Raw genomic sequence first — 18,847 nt, 5'->3', positions numbered from 1 at the left:
GTGCGCGTGAGTAGTAGCCGGAATAAAATTTGGGAATGATAACGAAAGCATTTGTGGCATTGTTGTCCAATTTTTAACAGTGATGTGACGGGAGACGGGTAGTAATCAAGCCACAGGTGATGGTGACGAGGAAAAGACGACGTTGGGAAGAAACTCATTCTCAAAAGGGAACCCATCGTCTTCTGGGTGACCCCACAAGGTGCAATTATCCCAGTGTCCGAAATCACTCACTATATAATGAGCTCGCCATTTTGGAGCGCTGTCCAAATGTATAGACCCTTTTCAGTCACGTGACCTTCGTAAACGCGACCGCCATTTTGGACATGTAGTGGACTTCGGCTCGAATCAGTTTGAATGCGAGGAAGGCGACAAACGAAAAACATAAAAGAAAAAGGAGCGAGATACAGAAAACACCTTCACTATCCAGCGACGTAGGGCATTTACAGGGCGAGCAGAGGGAGAGGTATTTGCAAAAATTGAGGTTAGCAGGCTTAGAGCACGACGTTTACCTGCTTCCACCAGGATTGTTCACTGACGTACGGAAGTACACGAAGCCCTCGTCTTTACCTGACTTCGGCCCACATGATCTGTATACCTATGTCGTTAAAAACCCATCGCCATACACATACACGCCAACGTCCGAGGTTCCGGAGCGCGCTCCGGCTTGCTCCAGGAGTGCTCCGGCGGAGGTTCCGGAGCGCGCTCCGGCTTTACTGGATTTACTAGTTTACTGTAATTATGATCCGGCAGCTATTTACACCGGATCCAGTGTAAATAGCTGCTGGAGCCAACGTCCGAGAATTAAGCAGCGCGCTCTGGCTTGCTCGCCCTCAAATTAAGCAGCACGCTCTGGCTTGCTCGCCCTCAAATTAAGCAGCGCGCTCCGGCTTGCTCCGGAGCAAGCCGCTTAATTTGAGGGCGAGCAAGCCGGAGCGAGCTCCGGAACCTCGGCCAGAGCACTCCGGGAGCAAGCCGGAGCGCGCTGCTTAATTCTCGGACGTTGGCTCCGGCAGCTATTTACACTGGATCCGGTGTAAATAGCTGCCGGATCATAATTACAGTAAACTAGTAAATCCAGTAAAGGAAAAACTTGAGACTGAAAGGTTTTAACAGTCATCCAAATGACTGAACGTAAACATTGCTACAGTAACATACCAGCTACTATGTTGTTGACATTAGCTAGTCAACAATAGCTACTACAGAAGAACAAAGAGGTTACAATGGGTTTTTAGCCTATTTGGTTACACACTCGCCGCCACAGAATGTTAACAGCAATGTAATGCCTTTTCTGGCTAATTTTATTCGTCTTACCTCCAACAAAGTGGTCACTACACAAGCGTTGGTATGCCGAGGGCTGCCAATCTGTTAATGGCCGCTATCCATCTTCTCCGTCGGGATCCGATAAAATGATAAACCTTGCCTTGTTTGTTGATGGTTACTACATCCAGGTGCACAACAATATAGTGGCATGATGGAAGTCTTGCTGAAAATAAACACTTTCTTTGCTGCCGTTCCTCAATGCTGGCTGTGGTAAACTACTGGTAGTACACGTCCAAAATGGCGGCCGCGTTTGTCGTGACGTCACGTGAAAAGGGTCCATAGTGAGAATTATTACACCCTGTATAGTGCACTCAAAGTATCTGACAATGCATCATGAAAAGCAGTGTCCAACCGATGGTCACTAACCAAGCAATATATCCCATTATGCATTGCGGTCGTCCTGGAAAAAGTGTGTTGGGGTGACGGGATGGAGGAAGAAACGCATTATAAACGGGTGTTCAGGTACAATTAAAAATAGTAAGAGAATTAAACTATTTTTATGCATACTTATATTTATATATAAATATTGTGTATGTATGTACAGAGTCTACCTGTAATGTGCAATTTTTCCAAGCCTCTCAATAAGGCAATTTTTCTATACTTTTTCACGGTAGATAATGCAAATAGCCCTCTGTATTTAATCCTTCGTTTGTCTAATTTTTATTTCAGTTTTATTTGTTATGTTTGACATTTTCTTGCTACTGTAACACGTGAATTTCCCCGATGTGGGATGAATAAAGTGAATCTAATCTAATAGAAAATAAAATACAAGAATAAAAGTTACAGTGCAGAGCGAGGAATTAATCAAAAGCCTCAAATTTGATTTAATAAAAGGCAGCGGCAAAGAAAAGTATTCAGCCTTGATTTAAAAGAACCGAAAGATGCAGCAGACGCAAAGTACTTTGTATCGATTGATCGATTAATGTGGGAAATGCGCTCAGTATAATATGTATTTATCACACAAATTCATGCATGTATTTATTATTTTTGAAAACCCACCAGCCGACTGATCTGGCACATTTTAATTGTGCGACAGTAATGACGTAAATAACGGCGTGGCAGAGTAGTGTCCGAAAGCGTTTTTTCATTTTACTAATGAGCTCACGATATAGGTCCTCTATATACTAATTCCCCTGTATAGTGAGTAGGGAGTAGTGAACGAGTGAGTGATTTCGGACACAGGGTCCAAGTCATTAGCGTACACTGGTGGAAAGAGGAAAGGAAAACGGTACTTGACGTGTTGATTTCACATTTGGTTCTAACAGTTTTTGCTATCAGTTTCAGGTTTCCTGGGCTTCCCCATTTCAGCAGCCTGGTGTTGTAAGACTGGTAATAACTGATTTGTGTAAGGACTTTGGATCGATCCCCATGTGGATGCCTCTTCATTTGACCTTTCATAAGCATGGAGTTATTAACAGTTCTAAACAGGTCCCAGTGCCCTGCTCTTAACATGTATTCAAATCTGCATTTCATATAGAAATGTCAAAATATTCACACACCATTTGAGTTAAGTATAGCTCATCCTCTTGCTGACTCGACTCTTGCCCCCTGGATCTTGTGCTATGTGTGGTGTGGTGTTGTGCACATGTGGGTAGTGATGCGTGTGACTGCTGTCATTCAAGCTGTCATGTGAGTCCTGAGGTCACCAGGATGCCGTTCCTTTCTGAGTACAGGGCTTATGCAAAATGTTGACAAGTGGAAACTGAAAATGCTAAAAATAATCAAATGACTAATTCCTGTCAGAAATGGTCTTTATCTGGAACAGAAGTTTGTGCTTCCGACATTATGTAGAAGGTGGCGAGTTGTTACAGGAAAATAATCAGTGAAGAGGTGATGTGACAATCCTGCTGTCTTAGAGGCTGTCCACACGGCAACGGATTCAGGTGAATCTGATAAAATTGTTTATCGTTTCGGCCTGGCGTCCACACGGCACCGGCGTTTTGGGTGCCCCAAAACGAGAACGGGTTCCAGAGTGGAAAAATCTGGCAACGGCGCCGTTGCAAAGTCGTCTGGACGAGTAGAACGGATTTGCTTACGATGACGTCACAACCACATGACTAGAACAAGCAGCACTCTGGCTGTTTTGTATGAACCACTGCATTGCATTCACTTTTGTATACAGCTTTTCTTTTAAATAAACAAGTAACTGAACCATTTCTTGAATTTCTTTTTTTTTTTAAATTGGATAAGACTGCTTTTCAAAATGTTCACACACAATATAAAAAGTTATATAAATTATATAAAGATGCTTTTCAAAATGTTCACACACAATAAGAAAATTAAGTTATATAAAACTATGCACACTAATAAAACTAATTTGTACACACAGAAGGCACAATTTCCTCGCGTAGTCGCAGCTGCCATCTTGTTGTTGTGTGCTTGTTCCTGAGAGTGCTTCACGCCGGGTAGAAGAAGGGGTTTATGCGCATGCGTCCTACTTCTTCTATTGTTCTGGTGTCTCCGATGGGACCGTCTTACAGCGCACGTAGAGGTGTGGCATGTGTATTGCATCGTTTTCAGCAAGCGTTGCGTTGCCATATGTACCTGATATTTTACTGATCCGTTGCCCATGTGGACGCGATATTTTTTAAAATAAAATCTCGTTGTCGTGTGGATGTAGCCTTAGACCTTCCCAACACTTGAAGATCCAACTTTCCCACTAGCCGTTCCAGTGAAGACTCCTTCCAATTAATCAATTAATTTTTTTTATTAAATTTGCGTATTAGGCTTGTATGATTTTGAAGCATCCACTAGAAAGTCCTTGTAGGTATTAGAACAAGTTCAGGAATATAATCCAGTGATTGGAGTTGCATCTGAAATTACTACCAGAGCTGCTGCAGTTAGAGAAAATTAATGGGCACCTTCTAATTAGAGAACTCGGCAGTACTGTGTTGTAAACACGGTGGTGTAGTGGTTAGCACTGTTGCCTCACAGCAGGAAGGTTCTGGGTTCGAGTCCAGCGGCCGGCGAGGGCCTTTCTGTGTGGAGTTTGCATGTTCTCCCCGCGTCTGCGTAGGTTTCCTCTGGGTGCTCCGGTTTCCCCAATGGTCCAAAGACATGGAGTAGGTTAACGTGGGGTGGCCTTGGGCTGAAGTGCCCTTGAGCAAGGTACCTAACCCCTAACTGCTCCCTGGGCACTGTAGTGTGGCTGCCCACTGCTCTGGGTGTGTGTATGTGTTCACTGCTTCAGATGGGTTAAATGCAGAGGATGAATTTCACTGTGCTTGAAGTGTGCATGTGACAAAGGTTTCTTCTTCTTCTTAAAGTGCATATCACGTATAAATTCAGGAGCAAGATCAATGTAATTCTCCTATTTTATATTAAACTTTGGTCAAATATCTGTCACATTCTGCGTTCTCTACAAATTTTTTTTACCTTGCACAATACCAGAAAAATTCAGTTGAAATCAAGCCATTTGAGGCGAATTGGTACGCCTCTGAAAAAACTTGGCATTTGGATTTCCCGGGAAACATCGATTTTCGTGACGTCGCGTGCAGGACGCCTCCCTCTGAATCCTACATCAGCGCTGGTTTGTTTATGAGAAAACGACCTGGTGGTTTTCTGCAAATTTCTTCAACGTTATCGCGTAATTATTAAAATGGTTAACAGATGTATCGTAGGAGGGTGTAGCAACACCAATCATGATGGGATTAGTACTCATCGTTTTCCAAAAGACCGGACAATGTGAGAGAAATGGGAGCGCTTGGTCTACACAGGCTGTGCACTGAAACCGTGCAAAGCTCTCGCAGCGTGCTGGCGCTTCCGCAGGTGACGTCACGAATCTGGCTCCAGACTCCCTTGGGATTTTTCCAGACGCGTTTTGTTATTTTATTTTTTTCCTGCTGTAGACAGATGGCCTTGTGCAAAATTACCCTTCTGGATGAGTGTGTAAAGGGGCATACTTTCATATTTAAATAAAAATGAAATTGGTCCTGAATGTCCTTTAAGATCCACACTGAGGAACGGTCTTGACAAGATGGGGATTGAGAACAAACCCTTCCTACAAACCACCCTCTGTGTACGACGACTTGCCATCCACATATAAACTTTTCGTCATGCGCAAAACCACATGAACCCATTGTTGCGTGTAGCTTTACATCCAGTGCCCATAACCTGGGGCTGACCCATATCTGATGCATGTATTGCATATAAGATCTGATAAGTAGAGCTGTTGAAGTGAACCTGAAACATCCAAAATCATCTCTGTTCAGATAAGGTTATTGGGTTATTTGCGGTAATCGCTTGATGCACAGGATTGCAAGTGGCGTCTTTGCTGCTCGGCTTGGACGCGGTCTAAATTGTGCTTGTGAAATTTTTTTTTTCCAATAAATAAAACGCACTTTCAAGAGTGTTTATGAATTTTCAAATGGACTGAAATGCTCTGAGCCAACAGTCATCTGGTGCTGTCTGGATCAGATAGTGGTGATAGCAAGTGGTGTGAAAAGTCCTAATCGAAGGACAGCCAGCACACCAATATCTCCGTTCTGAAGAAAAGTCAGATTAAGGCTGGCTGGCTGGCTGAAAGGGTGTTTCAAGCGCTGGCAGGCCTAAAATGCACTTCTTGTCTCATTGTGACTTTGCTCAGGTTAATCTTAGATTCATGTGTGTTTATAAACTGCACACGCTTGTTACTTGCTGGTTTACTCTGCAGTATGTATGATTTCTGTACGTGTTTCGGACAAGATCTTTCGATGGGTGATGTTTTCTGCAGAGCCTGATATTGCTCACGTTACAGCCCGCAAGAAACGGGGTGGGTTTTTATACCACTTCCTGTCTCACTCCAGCTAGTCAGTCGTAAAGCAAAATAGACCCAAGTTTTCAACATGAGAACGCTCAGAAAAATTCTCACTGCATTCTCATTACGTTGCCAGAATTATTTGTAAATCCATTATGCAGCAAGACCACCAATCCTTAGTGGGAGGAATGCGTCCGTTATTCAGTAAATAAATTCATATTAGAGGTAATCGAGGGAACGTGAGCACGCGCACGGCTGCTGATTTTTAAAAATAAATAAATAGATCTGCCCACTCGGTACCATGCACTCACTCACTGCACTCATGACATTTTTACAGTAAAAAAAAATGTCTTTAAGCTGATTTTATGTTCTGCGTTCATCTCACTGCTGCAGTAGAAAAACAGTCCGCTGCTCGTGGAGAGTTTTAATTGTCAGTACTGTTGAATACTTTCTGATTGGTCAGAAGGAGTCCGTTAACTTACACGGGTCCTTGTATGGTGGATGCTCCGTTGGTCGTGGGGGTTGGTTTCCCAGCCTGAGGAGCAGTAAGGCGACTCCTCCCCTCCACAGCCTGGGGGTGGTATCATGGGAGGCTGGTACCTAGCACCCTCTTAGTCTCCCACATGTTGGTAAGCGTCCGTTCTGGGATCTGGCGGCTGCTAAGTCGGCAGTACCTCTGCGTCTGCGGATATTTGGCAGCAGGCACTGTCGTAGTTATAATTCCTCGCTGCCTTGCAAGTAGGTCTTGGTTGGCCGATGGCTCGGCTCATCGCCTGTATCTGTGGTTTGTGTCAGGAAGGGCATCCGATACTAGTTTAAAGGGGAACAGAGGGCAATATAACAATAAAACACACATTGATGAACCTTATTCAAGACTTACAAAAGTTTTTTGTTCTAAGCTTGGAAAGTTATAGTGTTTTGAAAGTAGCTCGAGCAAACTATTTCCGCAGTTTGAACAGCCCGCCATGATATTAATTTTATCCAATCAGAATGCACGTTCATTTTCTCTGCGTAACACTCATGACGTATGTATGTGCCCAGTTGTGTTGGCTCATTGAGGTTGGGAATAGCACGTGTGAAATACCTGTTTCTGCCTCTTGCGACGATTTCGCAAGTCCACGGGTGGCGCCTATCTCATTGCAGCAAATAAATTCTGCTGGACTCGTGAGCAACTCCACGTTACATTTTCCGCACGAGCACCACGCTGTGTCACCTGCACGCAGACGCTCTGCCCCACGCTCGCCATGCCCATGGTCAGCATCAGTCTCATCCTCGCCGTCATCCGAGCTTTCTGCTCTTATTTCATCTCCGGAGTCGAGAGTACCTCTCCTAGCTATTTTAAGTTCGTTTCTTAAGACAAGGATTTTTTAAGATGTTACTTTGTTGACAGTTTCGGCGAGAATCTTCTGCCTTCTTCAAAACAGTCACCAGACGTGTCCTGGGGGAGCGACCTGACAGCAGGAGGCGTGAACTACTTGTCAAATTGGGTGGGACGTTCACGCCTCCATAGCGTAACATCAGCTGATAAGGCACGTCACCACTCGACATCTGGTGACTGTTTTGAAGAAGGCGGAAGATTCTCGCCGAAACTGTCAACAAGGTAACATCTTAAAAAAATCCTTGTCTTAAGAAACGAACTTAAAATAGCTTTAGTAGTTCGACATAATGAACTTCCACTACATAGTACCTCTCCTAGGTTCAAACTGGTACCCTTCTAAGCCATAGCCTGCTTGCAGTGTGTCTTGCGGGATCTCTTCGTATGATTCGACAGAGCTGTCGCTTTCACTTGATGCGCCCGACGCCATTACTACACGCTTATCTCCTCTATTTCGGAGAGTTCCGCTAGTGCAGTGGGTAGCGCTGACGTCACAGTCTTTTAAAAATGGCGACTCTTGTGCGGTTTAGCGTATAAAGTGTTATATTTACAATTACCAAGCTATTTCGTTGTTTTCTAGTATATAAATTTGATAGAATACTTAAGAATACGTTACTTTGTCACATCAGCAACTGTATATATTATATTTGGTACCCCTTTAAAAAAAAATTTTGTGTGAAATGGCCAGAATCGAATGAATATGCGCAAAAAGGAATTACACCCTGGACAAGTCGCGAGGTCATTGCAGGGCTGCCGCATAGAACCAACCATTTACACTCACGTTCACACGTACGGTCAATTTAGAGCCACCAATTAGCCTAACCTGCATGTCTTTGGACTGTGGGGGAAACCGGAGCACCTGGAGGAAACCCATGCGGACACGGGGAGAGCATGGGGAGAGCATGCAAACTCCACACAGATCGGCCACGGGGCTCGAACCCAGAACCTTCCAGTGCTAACCACTACACCACTGTACTGTCCCCTTTAAGTTTCCTCACACAGGAAAGTGTACAGGGTGGAGGACCCTGCACTTTCTTAGTAATGACATGTGGCATTTTTCTTGTTAAGCTCAAGCAAAAAAGTCAGATGAGCGAATAACTGTATCGCTGTTATAAAGTAAGGGAAAACAGGAACTAACTTTTTTTTTTTTTCAGATATTTTGTTAACATCATCCATTTATAGTTACATTTAAAAATGTCATTCTTTAGTTTAAAAAAATGCTGGTAAATTGCTGTGGTACAAGAGCTATCTGGGACGTACTGTTCTTCAGAAATAATCAACATTGGGGTAGAAACGGCCCTCCACATCACACCACCAGGTCACTGATTGATTATTTCCCTCCAACAACATGCCCTGAAGTGCGTTATTCCTTTTGTGATTGACTTGTCTGCTTCATAATGGGGTCGTACTCTTCTGTTTTTCTGTTACTCCAGATATGTACAGTACATCTCTGCTGCTTTTTTTTTCTTCTTCCAGCCACCCTCGTGCTTGTTTTTTTATTGTTGCAGATGACACCATTTTGTTTCAAATAATAGTTTTCTTTTATTACTCCAGTATGTCTGATTTGGCTTGCTGTTATGTCCAGAGCTGGAGGCTTCACGTGATCTTAGATTTATTTATTTATTTATTTATTTATTTAAAACCGCTTTTCTCTGGTTGGGAGTGTCAACCGTTTCTTGCATATGTTTTGGTTCATGACCCCGCTTGTGTCTCCATCCACACTTGTGTAATAAGTGTATCTGTGGATTTCTGAGAGTTAGTGTCACAGCTCTTGTATGAGCTGACCTACAGCACTGTGGGAGAACTTTTGATATTGTTTAACTTAATAACAACGGTGTTTTGAGGGGAAAAAAAATAGTTCTGTGTGCCTGGGGAGCAGTTGGAAGTTAGGTGCCTCGCTCAAGAGCACCTCAGCCCAAGGCCGTCCCATATTAATCTAACCGCACGTCTTTGGACCGTGTGGGAAACCCACGCAGACACGGGGAGAACATGCAAACTCGGCACAGAAAGGCCCTCGCCGGCTGCTGGGCTCGAACCCAGAACCTTCTTGCTGTGAGGCAGCCATGCTAACCACTTACACCACCGTGCCGCCATACAAGTATATTGCTCCGAGTGTGTTCTGCATCGCTTTGGATAACATTTCTTCGAAAGCAAAAAAGTAAACACGTCGTATTCGGAGCACTAGTGTAGCTGGAGGGAGGGTTATTGCTGTAGTATGATGGGTAAAGCGAATGTTATTGCTGTACTGAATGACGTAATGAATAAAAACAGCTAAACGCTTCATGACAGGCCCGCAGCTGAATTAACAATGACTGACTGACTGTTAAGGGCTTTGTGTTTGATGTTGGACAAGCAGCATTTGCTAGCATTGCTCTGAATCTACAAGGAGTCGAGGAAGAAGCGGAAATATGTTGGTCTTTTGTTACTGAGAAGTCCAGAGTCACAAAATAGACATTTTCCCCAGTTTAGCCTATGCCTTGCTGCAAACAGTGTTACTTAAAATAAATTATTCTGAAATGATCCTATAAATAGCCAAGAAGGGTTTTTTTTTTTTTTTTTTTGAGTCAGCATGCCATAAATTTCCTCATATTCCCTCACTAACTGGACATGCCCGAGTTTCCCAAAAGCATCGCTGGACAAAGATCATCTTTAAATGGTAGAGCGAGCAGCACAATGAACGCTTTCTCTCTTCTCCTAGTTAAGATGCTCTTATGCCCCTTTTCCACCAAAGCAGTTCCAGGGCTGGTTCGGGGCCAGTGCTTAGTTTGGAACCGGGTTTTCTGTTTCCACTGACAAAGAACTGGCTCTGGGGCCAGAAAAACCGGTTCCAGGCTAGCACCAACTCTCTGCTGGGCCAGAGGAAAGAACCGCTTACGTCAGCGGGGGGGCGGAGTTGTTAAGAACAATAACAAGACCGCGAAAGGTCGCCATTTTTATGCGACGAGAAGCAGCAGCTGTACAAATGCGAAGTCATCCATTATTATTATTATTGCTGTTGTTGCTGCTGCTGCTTCTTCCGTGTTGTTTTTGCTTCGATATTCGCGCCAAGGTTTATGCAAACGTAGCGACGTAACTGACGTATACAACGACGTAATGACGTGGCTCCCCTTAGCACCGCGAGCTATGGAAAAGCAAACTGGTTCTCAGCTGGCTCGCAAGTTGAACGAGTTGTGAACCAGCACCAGCACTGGCCCCGAACCAGCCCTGGAACTGATTTGGTGGAAAAGGGGTATTAGTGTTGAGCGGCTTTTGGGAACCCCACCCCAGATTGTTTCACCAGCAACTTTGTCCACCATGATCCCAACCTGTGATCTGATTGGTCAGGAGAAAAGCACTTGATGTCACCCTGCACTTTTTCTGAAGTGTTACTTTTTACACTTTTTTGTGGCGTGACCAAAAAAACCCCAAAACAAAACACACTACTGGCGCGCTTGTGGCTATTTCCATATCTTACATTTATATATGTAAATGAGGGGACGCAATGCCAAGTGTAAAATCGGCCTCAGTTTTCACATTATAGAGCTTTTTAAGTAATTATCAACAACAAGGCTCTTAAAACATTGTCCTTTCAATCAAACATCCATCCATCCATCATCTGTAGCCGCTTGTCCTGTGCAGGGTCGCGGGCAAGCTGGAGCTGATCCCAGCTGACTATGGGCGAGAGGCGGGATACACCCTGGACAAGTCAGCAAATCATCGCAGGGTTGAAGCAGAAACACAACCATTCCCACTCTCGTTCACACCTACGGTCAATTTAGAGTCGCCAGTTAACCTAACCTGCATGTTTTTGGGACTGTGGGGAAACCGGAGCACCCGGAGGAAACCCACACAGACACGGAGAGAACATGCAAACTCCACACAGAAAGGCTCTCGTCGGCCGCTGGGTTCGAACCCGGAACCACCTTGCTGTAAGGTGACAGCGCTAACTACTACACCACCGTGCTGCCCTCATTTTAAACATCTACCTTGATTTGTCCCTTTTTTTTTTTTTTTTTAAATGTATGTTTGTGTGTGTATATATAAAACACGTAGTGATGAAGTTTGGATATTTTTACTGACTCGAATCTTTGAATCTTGTTCATGATCAAAATGAACGATTTTTTTTTTTCCCGAATCATTCTTTCATTTTGTTCATTGGATCTAGTATGATGCTGTCGCTACTCCAAACGGTTCTCAAACACACGACCAACATGGTTTGTGTCACTTGGCAAAGTATAATACACAAGTTCACTCTTGTTAAGCTCTTGAACAATCTTTTGGACCAGAGCCTATGGAGTTATTCAGTTCAGATGACTTTATTACTTCAAGTTCAACTGCCGGTACGAGAGCGCTGTGCCTAGCGATGAAAAATATCATTCTATTCATTGTATTATTGTTATTCACGTTCGCCTACCTGGTCACTGAAGACCTGTAATGTATGACCTCGTTCCAATGGAAAGGCAAATTAAACATCCATTCAGCTAGCTAGCTATAGAAATGTCCTGTTAGCAAGCTCGCCTCTCGTCTCCAGTCGTATGACTGCTGTAACTGTGTGAATAAAGAACAAGAGACTCAGAACTGAAAGACCTGGAGTTACTCGTGAACGCCTCCGTACGGAGAATACATGGCGGTCGTGTGACAAATGAACGAGAGACTCGTTCATTGAAAGGCCCATTCATGAACGAAGTTGAACCTGCATGTGTGACCCAGGGAAAAGTGAACGAATCGCTCACTGCGATGACTCGTTACTCCTGAAGGCCAATTTATGCTGACAACGCAGTCCTCGCAGATGGCGTCTGCGTAGCCCCCCCCTTCGCAGACGCTTTGCGTGCACCTCCCAAAAATTGTGACCACCGCAGAAGCCTCGCAGACAGCGTCGCAGACAAGAGGGCTCTGATTGGTCCACTCTACATCCGCTGTACACGCACTTCCGCTTCCCTACTTTCCCGGTTTGGTTTGTTTTCACGACCGCCATTTTTAAAAACACGAGCGAAGATGGAGCAGCACGAAGAGCGGTTGATCGAGGAAGTGAGGAAGTACGTACATCTATACGACTCCAGTTCTAGTCATTATAAGTAACCGGAGGATAAACACTCCACTAACCACACCCACCAACTACTCCTAGCGATTTCGTGCCCCCTTGCGTTGTGGCGGTGAATAACATCGCGCACGCCTATTACTCCCCGCTCAACGATAAATTACAACTGTCTGCGAAAAGCTATCTGCGAAAGCCTTGTCGCAAGAGCATGCAGAGGCCCCGAGTCCTACAAAAGATTCGTTTAAAATGAACGAATCGTTCATGAAGGACACGTCACGAATACAACATGGACGATTTCTGCCTCACGGTTCCAGCCTCTGTCTTGTTATAGGGACATTTTGTTTTCCAGCATGTCACAACAGAGGTTTTATTCTTGCACTCTTTTTATTCTCTTTAACTCGTTTCCCCTGAACCAACCCATTTTTCTCCCACTCCCATCTCCATCGCTCCCTTCCTCATGCCAATGTAAATGGAAAGCAGAGCATTAGATGACAGCCGAAGATTTGTTCTTTGGTTGGGAGCTACTTCAGCTCGGCTTAAAGGGGCTGGAATCAGACGGAGGAGGTTTGCTCAAATTTAATGTAGTAGCAGAGAGGCCATTTGAGTGCTGTGCGCATCCCTTTAATCGCCCCTCTCTGAGTGTTCTGTGTCAGGCAGCCTGGCACCAGACACGGCACCGATGCCCACTAAAGGCCACTCATATCTGATGCAGGTCTCCTCTCTTCTGATTCTCCTCTTACGCTCGTGCACAATCAGCTCTGGAGTGGATCAGACAAGTGACAGGGACTGAAGTTGTACTTGTTGCATTTATTCATGACTCCAGTGCATCCTGAGCGTAACCACAGCTGGTGCTAAATGGAGAATAAGATAAAGGAATTAAGACAGGAGCACAGCTGCGCGCCAGATAGTCTGCATGTGGTCGTGTGTGCACGTGCTAAGCTATGTTGGGTTCTACCACACCCTTTACTGAAGTTTTTGTGCTTCTCACGTGGCGCGTATAAGCTCGGTTAGTTAAGGTGCTGCCTTCCGATCTGATCAGAAGCACTCATGAATTTCTGCAAGATCTGTGACCTGTAGAGCAAAGCGAGTGCAGAGCGTTTAGCATGTCATGAGTCTGCATGCTTGTAGTGAAAGTCAAGAGCTCGCCCAGCGTTAGTGGAAACTTCACACCAGCTCTAGTCACAAGCAGATAGGTTAACACTTCCAACAAGAAGCAGCCCTCACATCTATCTGTCTGATAGCAGACCGGTTATATGCCTTTCGTGCTTCAAACACTCTATCACCGGTCGAACCTGATGCTTCTAACCGCAGCTTTAATGGTAGCCTTCTGTAGTAGAAACTTAAACTGGCTTAACAAATTGTGTGATGGATTTCAGTTCAGTTGGTCAGGTTCAATGCCCGAACTGATGATCACATCAGTTTTTCTTTGGCTAATCAGACACAAGGTACGCCACCACTCTTGCCGGAGCGGTTGGGGGTTAGGTGCCTTGCTCAAGGGCACTTAAGTCAATCCTGCTAGTCTGGGGAATCGAACCAGCAACCTTTTGGTCCCAAAGCTGTTTCTCTAACCATTAGGCCAATTCAATTTGTGACTGTAACCTCATATGATTTTTGTCCACACTCAATTTCACTTTTATTAAAATGCGTTTCTGGAAACGCAGACTGAAATCCGTTTGCGTTCCTAATATTCAAATCGGCTCGTGACACTTGACCACCAGCATTAGGGCGCATCAGTTGCCCTCACTTTCATAAAATCTGATGCGTTTTTGTTTGGGTGTTCCTTTTCACCAATAAAGACATCCTGTAAAAATTTTTTGACCATATTCAAAAGTCTAATGGTGGCACCATGAGGTTCATTTTTTGCCAAAAAACGCTTATTTTATGCTTTCGGGTAAGGTTTGAATCACAATGTTGGACTCCATTTATTGATTTCTTGTGAGCCAGAGATCATGTTAAGAACCTTTGCAAGGAATTGAGAAGCATTAATGTGATTTCATAATACATTTGTATTGTTTAAAACAGGGGTGGGCAATTATTTTTTTCCATAGGGCCACATGAGAAACAGAAAATTTTGTGGCGGGCCGGACCATAAGGCTGAACTAAATTCTGCATAATATTGTGTTTCTTTATATAAAGCAATAAATATCATTGTTTTTACAAGCTGCTAAGACTGGTAAGAGTATGGAAAAAACGAGGTTGCCTTACAAAAAAATGTCCTTTATTCAATCAAATTTCCCAAAACAATGGTCAACAAAATGTGAACGTTTGTACCTTTTTTTTTTTCCAGTCACATTCACCCCAAAACACAATAAAGTAGTGCTGTCAAGCGATTAAAATATTTAATCGCGATTAATGTTGCGACTGTCATAGTTAACTCGCGATTAATCGCAATTTAATCGCACATTTTTGTCACATAAAACATTGTAATTCTCTTATCAGCATAAAAAAGTGAATGGGCTTGCTTTATAACAGTTTTTTTTTTTTTTTTTAAATTGCAAAGCATAACACGTCTTGACACAGCCACTGCAAAGTGAAACCTAAGCCGAGCACCGGCGCGGGGCTAGCAAGAGAACCATGAGTGAAGTGATCTACTGCTTGAGTTAGTCTACAACTCTATTCAGAGAGATAGGTTACACAGTGACGGTAGGCTTGACATGCTTGATTATAATATAAAGTACACTATTATATTAACTTTAAGTTGTTCGTTGATAAATATTGCATTGAATCTGATCTTTACTGTTTCAGCTCACTTAACACATTTTGTACTTTTACACTTTCTGCCTGTTGATTCGTCGCGCTGTCCAATCAGAGGCGGCCAAATTTGCATATTACAGGAAGGATTTCTGGGATAGCATTGAGTTTACAGTTCAGAGGGATCTGGCTTCTTTAGACGCTGTCTTCTTAAAACTGAATAAATATTTAAAAAGAGCCAAATGAGCCAGTCTTTTGAACGGCTCTTTTCAAAGAACGGATCACAAAGATGCGGATCCCATCAAAGAGCCATAAATCCCATCTCTACTAGCGCGCCCTGCCCGCGCTGGTTCTTTGGGGGGGGCAGAGGACTCTGGCTGTACGGGGCGTGGCATTGCAGTCTAGCTGCTATCGGTTTTCTAAGCAAAGTCTCTGTTCCAAGTTCCTGGCAGTTTCAAAAGCTTATGAAAAACCTACATCATGTCAGAGCGTTAATCTCGCAATAAAAAAATTATCGCCATTAAAATTGAGTCAAGTTAACACGTTAATAACACGACGTTTTTGACAGCACTACAATAAAGACACCACAATATTGTCTTTCTACTCCAAATATCAAGCAAGAGACATCATATTATAATAATGATGCCCACATTTGTAGTCTAATCACCTCATTTGGTGTTTTTTATTTGTTCATTGAGAGAAATCTAGTCTCTGTTGCTCTTTAACGAGTGCATCAGAGTCAGGTTGAATGTCTGAGGTGGAGATGCAAAGCACAGCTGACAGATGATCAGTCCATTCGGTGTAGGTATCAGATCTACAGATCGGCTCGGGCTCCGGCGCCTGCTGGTGACGTCACACTATGTGATTGGCTGGACCGTTTGAAGGATGACGTACAAGTTTGTGGTTGGTCTGGACAAATTACGGAAGTAGTTATTGCGGGATTAGGTTTCGTGGGATTTCATGTCATGTTCATGTCGCGCGCATTGCGTTTTTGTTGAACACAACTTCAAAATAAAAGCAATGCACATTCAGTCCATACATGAGGTAAAATTAGAAAATACGTTTATTTTGTAATTTCTAATTAACCTTACGCGGGCCGGTCAGAATGAACCAAAGGGCCGGATCCGGCCCGCGGGCCTGAAAATGCCCAGGTCTGGTTTAAAAGTAGTTGAACAATGATTCAATGAACAGCTAAAACTCAAACTGTGCTTGATAATATATTTAGAGTATGTACTAAAAATGTGTATCTAAGATATTTGGTATACTCTATAAGGTGCCATAATGTTTCATGAAAAGTGATCGAAATTTTGTCAAAGTCATGAAATAGCAGCTTTTTCCATAACTTTGAGCTCCTGGTGCCACCATTAAACTTTTGAATTTTGTCAAAATATTTCATCCAGTGTGTTTTCTTACCAAAAGGAACATAAAAACAAAAATGCATCATGATCGGAGGAACTTTTCATTTTTAAGGGGCAACTGATGCACCCTAACCAGCATTGTGATGTTCTCCATTTCCAGTTTCATGTAAAAGATGGTTGTAATGTCAAATTCCTTCGGTTGCTGTGTGTCTTGTGACTCGGCAGGTTTATTGACGTGGATGTTGATATTCGACGCAGCTTTTTCTTAACCAGCATTAGAAACTTGATCTCATGTAGGCCTGGGTAAAGTGTAATGCCCTTGTGAAATTGGTGTTGGTGGCGGCGGCAGCAGCAGCACTGCTACTGTTGCACGACGTTGCACTATGTGAAAGCTGTTTCCAGAACAGTAGTATTTTTATAGTTTTAAAGAAAACGAATCGTCTGGGGGGGATGGGTTTAATGCTGTTTCGTACAGAGTAACAAGATGATAAATGTGTTGTACGTTGTAGGAAGAAAAAAAACCATGCCAAATGATATATTTGTTCCACCCATTCTAAGTTATAAGCCATATTTAAGATGATTTAATCTGTTATAAAGGAGTTCATTTGAATAATCAGAGTATGAAAATATTCATTTTCCGCAGCCTCGGTTATAGTGAAGGGGGTTTTGTTTGCCGTGTTGAGAGAGACGTCTTCGTCCAGCTCAAACAGGTCTCGTATCCTATTTGCACCTGGTTGTTTTGAGCATCAGGATTATGTCGGGATTTTTTTCCATGGTCGCTTTTAAAAGCCATATTGGAAACCCCATTTGCTCCAAGCCACAAATCCTGCTCTCCGCATGCTGTATTAGAACACGCAGCCCATGACTGCTGACATTGGCACTTTTTATACAAAATTAAAAACGACATGCAAAATCGCACACAATTTTTGCATCTAACAACTGGAAATGAAAAGCGATTCAGCATGTTCGTGGTGAAGTTTCATTTGCTTAGAGGGCTCGGGTTAAGTATAAATGCTTGTGAATTTGTTTTCAATCCAGATACACGGTGTATAAAAGGAACAGGTGAACACAGGGTGTGGAACACGTGCATTTTAACTAATGAGAATAATATTTAGAGTCTGGATATAATCCTGATACTAAATGATGAAGATGGTAATTTTTATATTTAATTTAATTTTTTTTTTTTTTTAGGTGGTTGACGGACACACTGCATGATGCGCGAATACAAGTTAGTAGTCCTCGGTTCTGGAGGTGTCGGCAAGTCTGCGCTGGTAAGTTTTCCTTCTCTTTTTCAGGTTACAGGAATTGGACATGTATAGCCTGTACAAACTACAGACGATACGTCTAGGAGAACTGAAGGCAAATTTTTTTTATCATCAAAATGCTATTTCTCATTTTATTAAATATCGTAATGCATTGTTGATAGCTATTTTGTCGCTGCTATAGCAAGTTATGAGTGTTTGAAATATGCTCTGTAATACATCAGTCCATATGTCAAAGCGATGGCCGTAAACGAGATTCGTTGAGACCTGTGCGAGACATCGTAGGACGGAAGTAAAACGTACAGCGGAAATCAGTGACCAACATCTACCAACGGTGTCAAAAGACGCGCGCGCCCTCTTTCGAATGCTGATGTAATCAAGCCGGAAGTTGTGTTTGTTTTGATAGCAATCAGGAAAGTTTGGAAAAAAGTAGGCAGTAATCGTCATTTAAACTCGGTTTTGTGCAATATGGAAAACAGTTTTCAAAATGGCGGCGCTGACACTTCACGTTTCGAAGTCTCGCACAAGTCTCGTGAAGATCGCGTGGATAAGCGACGCCTGCCGTGGACCAAACGAACTACATTCAACATGGCTAAAAACCGAACAGGCCGATAAGTATAATTAGTTGACAGTAAGAGTCACGATATAAGGTTACTAAAACCGAAAACGTAATTGAATAACGCGTTAATTCAGAAATAAAGCAAGTTTTAAAAATGACTTTAGTTCTCCTTTAATACATGTTATTTACCAGCTGGGAGGTCCGTATCGTGAAATACTGTGACCAAGGTCTTGAAAGTACTGAGCGAGGCCCTCTGGGCCAAGGTCAGTGTTCAAGGCCGAGATCACGGTATTTCATGATACGGACCTCCCAGCTGGTAAATAATTATATTTATTTTTTCTTTACCAAATTCTAACAGAAAACGAGAGCACCCGAAAGGGAAAACCGAGCCGAGCCGCCATTTTGAATCCTCGTTCACGGCTGTAATGCAAATGGCTTCCTCCTCAGTATACAAGTGCACTTCCATGGCAGGAAAAAACCTACATTTTGCCGCCTATGTAGTCCCCTATTTATACAAAATTGAGTCATTC

At 43.2% G+C, this 18,847-nt stretch overlaps 1 protein-coding gene across 5 annotated transcripts in view; it reads left to right on the top strand.

Moving 5' to 3' along the window:
- The window catches only part of rap1b (RAP1B, member of RAS oncogene family), a 441,802-nt gene that overhangs the window by 387,473 nt on the left and 35,482 nt on the right, over positions 1-18,847 (top strand). For all 5 annotated transcript variants that reach the window (XM_060903253.1, XM_060903254.1, XM_060903251.1 and 2 more), the window contains exon 2: positions 17,688-17,767. In XM_060903253.1, the coding sequence (XP_060759236.1) occupies positions 17,708-17,767 (60 nt within the window). In that variant the 5' untranslated portion in view covers positions 17,688-17,707. The remainder of the gene's footprint in view (positions 1-17,687; positions 17,768-18,847) is intronic.

Source organism: Neoarius graeffei, chromosome 21 (genome assembly GCF_027579695.1).
Source record: "Neoarius graeffei isolate fNeoGra1 chromosome 21, fNeoGra1.pri, whole genome shotgun sequence".
NCBI lineage: Eukaryota > Metazoa > Chordata > Actinopteri > Siluriformes > Ariidae > Neoarius > Neoarius graeffei.
Note: the sequence above shows the minus strand (reverse complement) of the source record. Positions and strands in the feature narration are given on the sequence as shown.